Source organism: Pongo pygmaeus, chromosome 5 (genome assembly GCF_028885625.2).
Source record: "Pongo pygmaeus isolate AG05252 chromosome 5, NHGRI_mPonPyg2-v2.0_pri, whole genome shotgun sequence".
Classification (NCBI taxonomy): Eukaryota; Metazoa; Chordata; class Mammalia; order Primates; family Hominidae; genus Pongo; species Pongo pygmaeus.
The window spans coordinates 112194463-112208085 of NC_072378.2; the positions used below are offsets into that span (position 1 = coordinate 112194463).

At 38.3% G+C, this 13623-nt stretch overlaps 1 protein-coding gene across 9 annotated transcripts in view; it reads right to left on the reverse strand.

Annotated features, from left to right (window-relative positions):
• Positions 1–13623, reverse strand: part of LAMA4 (laminin subunit alpha 4) — a 151523-nt gene that overhangs the window by 98678 nt on the left and 39222 nt on the right. For all 9 annotated transcript variants that reach the window (XM_054493497.2, XM_063666504.1, XM_063666503.1 and 6 more), the window contains exon 3: positions 8576–8677. In XM_054493497.2, the coding sequence (XP_054349472.2) occupies positions 8576–8677 (102 nt within the window). The remainder of the gene's footprint in view (positions 1–8575; positions 8678–13623) is intronic.

Genomic DNA, 13623 nt, shown 5'->3' on the forward strand with positions numbered 1-13623 from the left:
GAGTAAAAGCACAAAGCAGGCTGACCCTTCTGTCTGGAATGCCATTCATCATTCAAGATCACACTAGGCTGCAAAATCTCTTGAAAGTACATCCTAATGCTCCCTTTCAGGATCCTTCCTTCTTTTCCACTACCCATACTATAGTGCTATTATCTATTCTCAGCTTCATCACCCCTCCCCAACTCTGTGTCTTTCAGCACTGTATTGCCATTAACTCGAATGGAGTAGGCACTCAGTAACTGTCAAACTGATGGATTAATTTCTATAAGGGGCAGTGAGCTAACACACAAACAGCTTTCTTCTATGGGATTATACTAGTGGTACAAGGCAAAGCCATTAGCTCTATTTTTTCATCTTTACATTCATGAGAGTGTATAAAGGTTGAATTGGGGTTGCAGTGAAAAATTATACTGTTAGAATTAGAATGCCATTGAAGAAGCACCCTCCTACTTGAGCAATTGCCTTAGTCACACCGATGCATAAGAGCTTCAACAGGACTACTTTTTTAAAACAGTGGAGGAGCCTTGGGAAAGCAAGATGGAGTAGCAGTAGACTGAACTCTGAGGTCCTTATTTTGGCCTTTATGCTTTATTTGAGGTTCAGAATAAAAGAATAGCAAGGTCCTGCTCTAAACATTTTGTATGGATTAACTGACTTAATTCTCACAACAATCCTGAAGTAGGTTCCTATTTCTCCTGCCACCCCAACCCCTGCCATTTTACATCTGAAGAGACGGAGGTGCAGAGAGATTAAGTAAATTGCCCAAGGTCACACGGATAGTAGGTGTCAAAAGTGAGATTCAAATTCAGGAAATCTGGCTCCAGAAGTGAACTTGTTAGTTTCCATATTATACTGCTTCTCCAGTATTGTTGAAGAAAAGGCTTAACAAACAGTAGTAAAATGAATGCGTTAGAAGGCATCAGTGTTACACTTTGAGCTTCAATTGAAATATAATATTAATTCATTAGTCAAAGGGGAAGAATCTTAATAAGGGCAACTAGCTATCCAGGTTGAATGTTCTTCAGGCATTTGATCAGCCATTAGGTATGAGCAATCTTTAGTCCCTGATTAAAATTATGTCTGCAGAATAGAATTTAGGGGCTAGTTCAGATTGCCTGACAGATCAATGAGAAACTCTGAAAAATAAAGTATGATATGCAGACAACAGGATGTTAACATATTCCCTTACAGTTCTTAATACTGTGTCTTGTGCTAAGTCAGTCTTCGGAAATATTTATTGGGGAAAAATGAAGGAAAAGGGAAAAGCGTGAATTAATGAATTTGTGTCTGGAGCAAATAAAGGAAATTAACATGAACCCAAAGCTAATACAAAGTTGTGGCAATCTCTCATCCCAGGAAAAACCAATGAGCCTTACCCAACTACCATGAAACTAAGCCATAAACAATCTGGCAGGGCTGCTTGTAGGCTGGGGTTAAATTTGTCTGAGTTCTTGTTGGATGGATGAAGCCCCTCTCTGCAGAAGAAAACAGGCCCATTGTAAGATGTTAGGCCATTCTTTGTGCCCAAAGTGACTACTGTGCTGCAAAAATGAGCTAATTCCCAATTCTGTCCCCTTATGGCTTGATAGATGCTTTAGATTCCTTGTCAGGGAATCTAAATTAATTCTGCCATGGCAGCCATGGGAAGCAGTGACCCTCAAAAGCAAAGCCACCAAATTTCTTTTGCCCTCTAAATGCTCAGAATGCAAGTATGAACTTTCCTCATCTGCCTTCTTTCAAAAGGTTTATTATGAAATTCCCTAAAAGGCTTTAATGCACATTCTGGGAGATTGGCAGACACAGTGCTGGAGGCAGGGAGAAAAGGTCCCTAGCTCCTCCACTTTCTAGCTGGTCAACTTTGAACAAGTCTCTTGACCTTCCTGGTTTTCTATTCCCTTATCTGCAAAGTGACGATTTAGACTAGATGGCCTTTCGGGTTTCTTCTAGCTCTGATAATTTTTTACTTTGAGATTGCAAAATGTCTTCTGTTTTACCTTCAGTGCTCTGGCATTTAAAAAACAGAAAACAAATATGACAACAATAAAAAAAGTATGTTGTTGTGAGGTGGATGGTTTGGCTCTGGGTCCCCACCCAAATCTCATGTTGAATTATAATCCCCAGTGTTGGAGGTGGGGCCTGGTGGGAGGTGATTGGATCATGAGGGTGGTTTCTAATGGCTTAGCGCGATCACCCTAGTGCTGTCTTGTAATAGAGTTCTGAGATCTGGTTGTTTGAAAGTGTGTAGCACCTCCCTCTTTGTGCTCTCTCTCTCTCTCTCTCTCCCTCACCTCCCACCACAGGCCATGTGAAGATGTGCCTGCTTCCCCTTTGTCTTCCATCATGATTGTAAGTTTCCTGAGGCCTCCTCAGAAGCAGAAGCCTGTACAGCCCACAGAAGAGTGAGCCAATTATGCCTCTTTTCTTTATAAATTACCCAGTCTCAGGTACGTCTTTTTTTTTTTTTAATCCAAAGAGTAAAGTGAAAGCAAGTTTATTGGCAAAGTATAGGAATAAAGAATGGCCACTCCATAGACACAGCAGTTAGGTATGACTTTATAGCAGTGTGAGAATGGATTAATACAGGAGGAAAAGTTCATTTTTTAATAAAACTGACTCCACTTAAAAATGAAATTAGCATTCTGAACTTTTAGCCAGTGGTTAAGAAAGCTATATCTAGATAATCGATTGCAGATAAGTGTTGGGAATGCCATTTGGACACCAACTGTGTCTCCCCAACATGAGAAATGATGTCTCTCATGTGCTTGATCACAGGACCAGAATAATGTAGAAAGAAGGCTCAAAAGAATCTGTTTAGCCTTCCTGTGTTTGTCAGCGTGCTTTATGCAAGACTAGATCCATGGATCTCAAAGTATGCCCAGGGAGGTCAAAACTGTTTCTAAATAATACAAGATATTTCTTATATTTTGCATTCTCATTTTCTCATATGTGTAAGGTGAAATTGTGTAGAGGCTACACAACACAAGATATCACACAGATTGATGCAGAAGCAGATGGCAGAATCCATCTTCTTCTATTAAGCCAGACATTAAACATATTTTCAACTTGTAAAATATGTTTGTTTGATAAAAACATATTGTCTTAACATGCAATTGCTATATTATTGCTATTTTCAAATGAATTTATAAGGATTAGAAAATTTTTCAGTTTAAACTTCAAATGCAGTAAATATTGGTATATATAGTCCACATAAAAAAAAGCTCTCTGGTATCTTTAATAATCCTTAACAGTGTAAAGGTTTATGAGATCATAAGGTTTGCAAACTGCTCTCTGTGTAGATCAATACTTATCCAACTTCAATGTGCACGTGAATCCCCTGGAGATCTGGTGAAAATGCAGATTATGAGTCAGGATGTCTGCATCCTGAGGGTCTGGATTTCTAACAAGCTCCCAAATATCATCCATGCAGCTAGTCTGGATTACACTCTGACAAGCAAAGGTCTAAATAAAAATACCTAATATTGGCAGCACTGTTTGCTAGTTACATACGGGGTTGGGCCTGAGCCTGAGTTTCTAGCATAAGACAGTACATCTTACTGCCATAAAGAAGTGACCCAAGTATCTCATAAATTACAAAATTAAAGATTTTTGCATTTAGGGTAGCTTGTTATTTTAGTAACCATTCATTCACTTAACAAACCTGAATTAAGCAGGTATAATAGACAATGAGCCATATCTGTTATTAAAATGAAGAAGACCTGGTTCCTGCCTTTGAGTAACTCACAGACTTGAGAAGAAAACAGACAGGTCAACAAAGAATAATACAGTGTGTGAAGGCTATGTCTGAGGTATGCAGAAAGTACATACCTGCTATGGGACAAAGATGAGGGAAAGGCAGCTTTTAGCTCTTCCTGAGAAAGTTGGAGAAGGCTTAATGGAGGTGGTGACATTTGAACTAAGCCTTGAAGTTGTCCTTCAAGAAATCGCAGGTAGAAAACAGGGAAACAAGTTCAGGCACAAGAGAGTGAAAGAACAAAGTATGTTTAGGTGGCAGTGTGCTCAGTGTGGCTGGAGGAGAAACTCCTGGAGGATTTTGGAAAGAGGGATGCCTTGATTGGGTTGTGTTTTTGAAAGACGTCTCCATTGCTGTGTGGGAGACAGAGTAGAGGAAGGAGAGTCTGGAGCCAGGGGATGGATGATGAGTTGTTGGGAAGCTGTGTCAGTGGTCAGGGAGGTTGTGGCTGTGAATTAAGGCAGTGGGAAGGGATAGATGAGAGCTCTCTCCTAGTTTGAATTGGTAGGATATGATGTGAAACTGATGTTTGGGGAGGTAAAAAAGGAGGTCAATGGAGCATGGGGGACCAGCAGAGTAATGCTGTCACCAACTCAGGTGGGGAGTATATGGGGAGGACCAAGTTCAGGTTGGGAGAGAAAGGATGAACAATGTGTAGATAACTCATTACTTGCATTCAGTTTCTCTCATTTTTTTTTTTTTAAACAGAGTCTTGCTCTGTTGCCCAGGCTAGAATGCGGTGGTGCGATCTGGGCTTACTGCAACCTCCACTTCCTGGGTTCAAGTGATTCTCGTGCCTCAGCTTCCCAAGTAGCTGGGATTACAGGCGCCCGCCACAATACCTGGTTAATTTTTGTATTTTTAGTAGAGATGGGGTTTCGCCCTGTTGGCCAGGATGGTCTCGAACACCTGACCTCAGGTGATCCTCCCACCTTGGCCTCCCAAAGTGCTGGGATTATTGGCTTGAGCCACCGTGCCCGGCCAGTTTCTGTCATATTCTTATATTGATGGGCGCACAGCAACAGGGGACTCCATTGAGCTGTCCAACCTTAGAATTCTTTGGACACGAAACTTTCTGACTTCGTTTCAGAACTTCAGTTATCATGGAACCAAACTGATGATGCTTTCCAAAATTTCAAGTTTTTCCAGGTTTGCAACAGATGGAAAACTTGTCAAAGTTTTCATGAAAGGATTATGCACTTGATCTAGATACCAATTTACAATAGCAAGAAAAACAGGAACAAGAAGTCTCTATAATCAGTTTCTTCCTGTTCTTCAACACCTAATGAATATGCTGGTTTATTGATCACATATCCTTAGTCTTACAGGGACTTATATGGTTGGTTTCTGCTTTACACGGTAATAAAATAGAGTTCAAAAATCATGAAAATGCTAGTGTCTGCATAAACTGAGATGTAATATCTTTGTTTTCCTGAATAGGGTTTTAATTAAGCTCTGAGACTAATAAGAAACCAATTAGCCTTCAATATATTGGATTGCTTCCCTTCTCTTTGTGCCTAGGGTAGGCTGGAAGTTCATTTGGGTGAATTAATTTAATGGACAAATTAATTCTTAATCAAAAGGAAAATGAGGAGCCCTGTGCCTGTGGTGAACTTCAGGTCAGGTTTGTCCCATTCTAGTTCTGGTCATTGGGCTCCTGGCTTTCTCCTAATGACAAAGCACTCATTCTTTAGATGGTAACTAACCTTAGTTAGAGCTCCTTCTGGGTTCTATGTACTTAAGCCTCTAGAGCTGGGATAAAATACGGATTATCTGTGACCAGGCATTTCTGCCACCAGCCACCTATCTGCTTCCACTTGTTTTTTCCCCTCAATTCTTATCTTGTGCCTCCTTCTAGAACCTTCGTAGAGAGCCAGCCATATCCACCAGAGTTGCCTGCCTTTGGGTCCCCACCGAGCTGACTCAGCTGAGAATCCTGTCCAATGTGTTCTAGCTCTCATAAGATGCAAAGTGGCCCATTGGAAAGACACTCAAAACATAGCAGATTTCTAAGCTGTTTTATTTTCATTTAGCCACTATTCTATATTTGAAAGATTAATGTTCCACTAGTAAAAAAAAATCTCTTTGCTGGCTTGATATGTGTAAAATGGTAGCATAATTTTGTATACTCTGTATCTTGTGGCTGAATGGCTTAGGTCAGCTTTACCAACAGCTCAGTTAAAATCAGTCTGTAAGTTTTAAGTTCAAATTGACATTGGACATTGGAATTGAGGAAGAATTAGAAGCAGTTGAAGGTGAACAAGCAGATACAGAGGTCTTACATACCTTCAAGATAAAAGCAAAATAAGACAAAATGAAATAAAAGAAGGCCTTTTATTTTTGGTTGCTTACAGGAAATGAGAGAAATGAGGTAAGTCAGGCAACCTGCAAGAACTGACTGAAACACTGGTGATGACAGTGAGCTACAAGAAGTGTTCATGTTGGAGCCCTGGCTTCTCTGGCTCCCTGAGAGCTGAGAATGAACAATAGGGCAGAAGCTGAAAAACCTGGGTCTTCTCCGTCAGTAGTCTGGGATAGCGGCACCAAAGGAAACAGAAAAAAATGAGTTTGATTCCAGTGTGACACCACAGACTTAACATATTTGCAACTAAGTGAAATAAAAAATTCTTTTGATATTCATATGCAAGCATTTTCTGCTCCTTCACTTACATTTAATTAAATATAAATATACCTTTTTTCTTTTTTTCTTTTGTTTGTTTATTGTACAGATGGGATCTCATTAGTTGCCCAGGCTGGTCTTGAACTCCTAAACTCAAGTGATCCTCCTGCCTTGGCCTCCCAAAGTGCTGGGATTACAGGTGTGAGCCACCATGCCTAGCCACTATATCTTTTTTCTTTCTAAATTAAATTTATAAGAATATATCTATATGTGTAGCTCTGGGGGATAGGAATGTGGGTGATTTTTACTTTGTACTTCAAGCCATTTATAATTAAAATAATCTGTTTAACAGGGCAATTATACTAATGTATCTATATTTTTTGTCTGTTTTCTTACACTGAACATATATTACATTAATGAGGGAAAAAAGATATTTTTCTCTGGACAGGATGAGGTGGAGAAACCATCATTAAGATGAATAAAATGGCTATTTCTTTTTGTATTCATTTTCTGCATTGGAACAAAGTAATTGCAGGAATGTTGGCAGCTTCGCTGAGTGCACATGTAAATGTGTATATGGTAGTCCATCCCTAAACATTTATTAGAACCTGTTATGTCACAAGACCTTGGAGGCAATCACATGATGTTTGTTCCTCTCACCACTAGGTCAGAGATAAAGCCATGATTGCTCCCATTCTGACATTGTCATTGTAAAAAGAGTGGCTTAGTCATTTCTTTCAATAGACACTAGCAGGAGGAACTTCTCCCCTCTTTATCTCAGTCTTTCATAATATTGACTGCCTAACAGCAGCTGATGTGCTTGACAGTCTCCACTGCTTTATGTTTTAATAAATCAGATAACAAACAACCTTTAATTGGTCAAATTATCAGAGATGTACGTTATTAGTTCAAGTGTATCCATGGGATTTCCCCCCCCCCGCAAATGTCACTGGGATTAAAATAACAGGAAACCGGAGATGGAAGCATTAGAAAGGGGTAGACTTTGGCAGCTGCAGATGCCTACACTGAGACAGAGGACATCCTGGTTGTAATGCTTATTTAAGAAGATGGGGGAAGGGAAAACAAATATCAGGACTAAATAAACACTACAAAGAGATAGCAACATTAGTATTTTGTCACTTAATTCTCTGTCCCTAGAAAAATGGCACTTCTAGGGTTAAAGATTAATAAAAACATTCGCATTTGCATCTTAATATGTGAATAAAATATCACTTTCATGTACACACCTTAGAGGCCATTTAAAATAAAAATTATCTAATAGGGACAATTATGCAAAAGTTGAGTGCATTTAAATAAGTATTCTTATAGTTTATGCAAAAATACTCTTGTAGTTTTGGAAAACCTCTTTTTTGTCAGATAGGAACTTGAAGAATTTTTCTGCTGTATCATACAGCTCACGAAGGAAAACATGCTATTTGAGCATAAGTTCTTATAAATGCCCTCTATGACTTCCACTGAAGCCACTTCTGGTAAATATTTCAAAACCCATTTTCACTTAAGTTGTCAGTCCATTCATTAAAAATGGGAAATATGTAGCAAGTACTTTTCTGCTGGAAGACTTCTCAATCTTCCGCACAAGGCTCTATCATGCTTCAATGAAGAACACTCTGTTGGAGAATTTATTTCAGTTCAGGAAAAAAATAGTCTCCTGGGGGCTTAAACACAGACTTGCAAAGACCACAAGGGCAAAGCTTTCATTTTCATCAGCTATTGGGTTCAAACTTAAATTTCTTTTTTAAAAACTAATTTTGATCTATAGACCTGGTTATTTTAGGTTCTAAAATAGGCTAGGCAACAACTGTTTCATTCTCCTGGTTTACGTGGAATGAAGCCAAACATATGGCAAATTATACGATTACAGAGGAATTTGGATGTTTGGGTTCCTCCTCTGTGTATTATTTTCAATCCCACCACCATTGGTCTACAGCAGGCAACCAGCTGCTGAGGGTGGTGGGGCAGGAGCCTCCGGGCGCATGTGCACACTCATGCATATGCCTTGGTGGACCCTTAAAATCAGAAGTAGTTTATATGAGGTGTTTCACAGGAAAACTTGAAGGGTGAACATAAGCACTTGATTAGCAGTCTGCTCCTATGTAGCTCAAACATCCGAAGTATATTTTATCTTCACCCAAGATGCAAATGCCCAGTGAAGTATGTGAAGTGTTATAGGTGCCCCAACTTACCACACAGAATCCTGAGCCGTCCAAACACTCGTTGGAATTGCCATTACAGTCGCAGGGCACACATTCTCCCGACAGGGTGCGAAAGAATCCAGCATTGCATTTCTGCAACAGACACACCAAACCATTTTGATTATTGAAAAGATTGATTTTGGTCAATATTTTCTAAGAAGAAATCAGAGAAGGTGATTATTAAACAATCTAAACATTTCTAAAATGAATATACTAAATGATATATACAAAACATACTAAAATAAACTATTTATACTACCGTTCAGTGATAGATGATGTATGTATAATCTTTGTTACATAACTTTTTCCCTCGTCTTTCACTTTTCAGGAGAACAGAAATGCCTTTAACACTGTCTTATCATTGCAAGGAAGAATAAGAAGGTATTATGTAACAGTAAGGGAGAAGAAAATGCTAATGTTTTCTTCCAGTATAAGCAAAACAAAACAAGACAACAATTAAGTATTAGTCAGGGTAAGGTCATGCTCCCTGTAAATAAAGACTTCTTGTTTCAGAAATCATTAGCTATAGGATAGCAACTTAGCTACAGGATAGCAACTGACTTTTCATGAACTTCAGCTCTTAAAAGCATCTGTTTCTTCAGATGCTAACATGTTAAAAGGAGGGATAAGGCGGTTAATGAGTTCTTACACTTGTCAAGTCCTGTGTGGGTGCTGTTCATATATGTATTTCATTTGTCTTCATAATGCTGCGAGGAACACATGACTTTCCCTTGTCCTAGTGATGAGCTCATGAGATTGAGAGGTGCTAAGTGGCTTTTGGGGATGTTAAACTATCCTGTCATGCACCAATTGACCTGCACAATCATCAGCTGCCCTCCCCAGATGTCATTTGTGTGCCATTTGAGACACATTATGAGATTGTTCCTGGTTTATGCGATTAGGCTGTGGATATGCATTTGATATTTCTTTGGAATGTCTCAGTGATGAAGGGCAGAAATGGCATTATGGGCCTGGAAATCCACTCCCCGCCCATCAGACAAGTTTATGTCTAAAGAATTCCAGACAGATAAGAATCTGCTTTGTTTTCACAGACTTACAGAGTCCAAGATTTCACATCATACACCCCCATTGACCCATTGTAGTTTGCACTTCCCTGGCGACCAGGAAATTTTCATTATATCTGGCTGAAGTCCCTCTGATTGCTATGCAAACCTATTTCCTCTTGCTTTTTACTCTGTAAAGAGTCACTAAACACCATTCATAGTATTAAAAAAAAACACACATCAGTTCACACTTTAAAACTAAAATTTAATAAACCCCATTTGGAGGAAGTTTAATAAAGAGTAACAACATTTGTCTATGAAAAAAAGGCAAGGAAATTCCACATTTCCAAGTTAGAGAAATAAGGCTAAGAGAAGATCAATCTATAATTTCTTAATGGAGAGTTGTGGTTGATGGTAAGCTTCTTAGTTTCCACTAGAAAACAAGACAGGGAAAGGCACTAAGATTGCAGTAGGAAGCATTTAATTTAGACCATTTAATTTCACATTTTTAGTCTTTGCCGCAAAGTAAAACATACATGTTTTCATTGTGATGCAGTACACAGATTGGTATCTATATCTATATTGGTATAGATATGGAGATAGATATAGATATCCATATATATGTGTCTCAGAGAAAAGATTCACAAAGTAATAATGTACCTAAAACTTCTCTATTGTATTTAAAAGTACATCCTGGTCATGACCTATAAAATTGATGTGATGACCCATGAATGTGTTGCAGTTTTGCATTACTGCAGGGTTTTCTTTATAAGAGTAGTGGATAAGAGTAGTGAGGGTCTTAATATTAGTTATCTTAGTAGCCTCTTAAATGGTGGTTTCTGAGCTCTCTAAATGACCATATTACAGTCTTCTGGGGAGCTTCTGATTCAGTGAAACCAAAGGATCTGCATTTTAAAAAATAACTTTTGTGTTGTAGAATAACTTTAGATTTACAGAAAAATTGTGAAGGATCTGCATTTTTAAAAAGCTCCCCAAAGACTCTGATATTTGACCAGGTTTGGAAGCATCTCTCACAATGCCTTGTATATATTAATTGCTCAATGAACACTTGGTGATTTGGGTGGTTTGGACAAGGACAGCAAACTGGAGACATATATACTATTGGGAGCCCACAGAATATACTGATAATCCATCCACTGCTCTCGGCTAAGGCTAGATTTCATCTCAACTTTTTGTCAACAGTCCAGCAGCCAGTGCCTAGATTGGACGGCATGCAAGATGAAATCTTTGTGATGTGCCAAGTTTAGGAGGAGAGTTCACTGTGAGAGCCTGTCATTATCCACTTACCACTCCCCAATCTGAGATTATGACCTTGGGTGAAGGATAACTTGGCTCTGATCTCTTATAATGTGGGAGATGGGAAGAAAAGGGAGGTAGGAACAGGGCTGTGTTGAGTCATTTGGCCCCCCACTGAGAGGGCGAGGCGGGCTGGCAGGGAAACCTGGCACACTATGTTCCTGCTGGGCCTTGTCCACCTGAAAGAATTATATTTTTCAATCATCTATCTGGGGGCCCTGGGCACGCCCTGCTAGAGCACATGTCCTGGGTAGCTTGGGTCTGGTGTTGTGGAACTTTGGAGGACTCCCTGGAATGGAGTTGTTAAGTGGTTCAAGAGAAGTTTGAGTGTACTGAAGGATGAGCTGTTTAAGATTGTTTCCTTTAGGTGGAAATATTTCATCATGGCTCCAGTGAGTCCTGTTATTTAATTATTTTTACTGAATCTTTCTTTGAAATTTCGAAGGACCTGGCAAAATTGGCCTTTTTGTAATATCAAAAGGCAGATATTTCCAAGTATGAAAGTAGAACGATATATTTTTAGTTTTCCTCCTGGTTAATGTAATCGTTATCCTTAGTAATTCTAATACCTCTGCTATTTAGAGGCCTGTGAGAGCTGAATGGGTTCTCCACAAATTAGTGTCTATTTTCTTTTGGAAGAGTCTCCACAGTTTACTAAACAAAGATGGTGTTTGTGTGTGTCTGAGAGAGTAAGAGATGAAGCCTTCCAATCAATTTTTTGATACCACACTGAATCCTGTTTTCCACATGAGAAGCCCGTCCTGTACTAGACAACTGTAAAAACACAATCTTAGCATTCAGAGGATCTGTACCTTCTGGGGTGCCATGGCCTTTTTAAAAATTGATAGTAATAACAAGGATAATGATGGTGATAATTATAATATAGTGGCCATCAATGTCATACAACTCCAAGAGTTCAGACTGATCCAAATCTTGTTCTTTCTTTGCTATAACTTGCTGCCCCTCATAAATAAACACATACATAAGGTTTATTTAATTGAACATGAATATCTACCTGTTTAAGTCACTGTGTCAATTATGTTGCACAATTCTCTCACTTGACACCACAGTAGCCCTATGAGGTAGGTTCCCTTGTCTTTGTTTTACTGGTGAGGACTTTGTGACTTACAGGGATGTATTACTGAAGCCGGCTAATACAGATAAGAAATGGTGGACCCAGGATTTAGATCCTTCATTTTTCCCTCAAGTTTTAGCTCTTAACCATCTTGTGTGCCATTAATATATTGAACCAAACCTTTCTTGTTGGACATTTAGGTTATTTCCAAATTTTTGCTGCTATTAACATTTCAAAGCAGGCTGAAATGGATAAAAAATGTAAAATGCCTCCTTTAAATCCCAGAAAAAAATCTTTGCTAATAGATACAATACTTAAAAATACAGTTATTAATATATGAAAACAATTGAATGGGATATTCACTTTTAACAATATTTGTTTTAGCCAAATTTTCTCTTTGACCAATTACCTTCCACTAAGTCACTTGTAGATCTTTTACAGCTCTTTATTATTAAGAGACTCTTATTATCACAGCTTGCCTCCTGTTCTACCATTAAGACTGAATTAATCAATACCGTTTACTTCTGCCTTTGAAAAATAAGAGTGAAAATTCCCATTTGCTTACTTTGTCATATTTAGTATGAGGTGTGGCTTGGAGTAAAATCATTGTATGTGTACTTGCCTAATGTTACATTTATGGAAATGAGAACTAGATGTAACTTTATGAGGAAATGAGTATGGTGTATCTACATGTGCCAATTACATTTAAAGGAACTGGGATGACAGGACATGTTGTTATCACTGCAGAAGGAATTATTTCCAGAGGTTTATCATATGATCATAATATTATTTATTTCATAAGATATAGTTATAGTGAATTAAGATTGTTTAACAAAGTGGACCAAGTGAATGACCTTTAAACGTGTCTGATTATTTTTGTCTTCATTTGAAGAGCCCCTTGAGAGCACTAGAGTCATACCAACAATACTGTCATTGGATATAACATTTTTAAAATTTTCTAGAAATATTTAAATCACTTTCTTTTGGAGGATAGTCCAGTATGCATACTTTGGCTATGGCAAACTTTTAAGTCATTTGCAGCTATTAAATAAAGTGGGTACCAATCTAAGTAATAAAATTTTAGTTAAAAAATTTTCACAAAAATCTCACTGTTTCCCAAACACTATCACAGAGGAGCTAATTAATTGCCCACAAGTCACTACTTTTGCACAGATACAGAATCTCTGAGAACTTCAGAATTTCTGTTGAGAAGCCTGATTTACTAAATCACTTACATACTCGAATAGATCTTCTAGGGATCTAAGGTCTCTAATTACCCATTTAAACAAACCAACAATGGCAAAAATTGATGGGATTTAGGAAGAGCTAGAAGTTGTCATCTGAGAGTATGAGATAAATTCTGAGGTTTCTGAGTCCCAAAGAGGATCAGACCCAAGTCTCTAGCTCCAGCAAATGATGAAGAATTAATTATAACTAAATTCCATCAGAAAGAACACACTCTACAGCCCTAGTGTCTATTCTCATAGGAGCTGATTGGAATAGTTATTTGCATTGTGTTTCCAACCAAAGATCTATGAACATATGACATATATTGAGTCAACTCGCCTTCCTTTCTGAATTAGACTTAGAATTTGATTCAACAACTTTTGCTTCAGTTTATTGAGGCTCCAAATAGAAAGCAT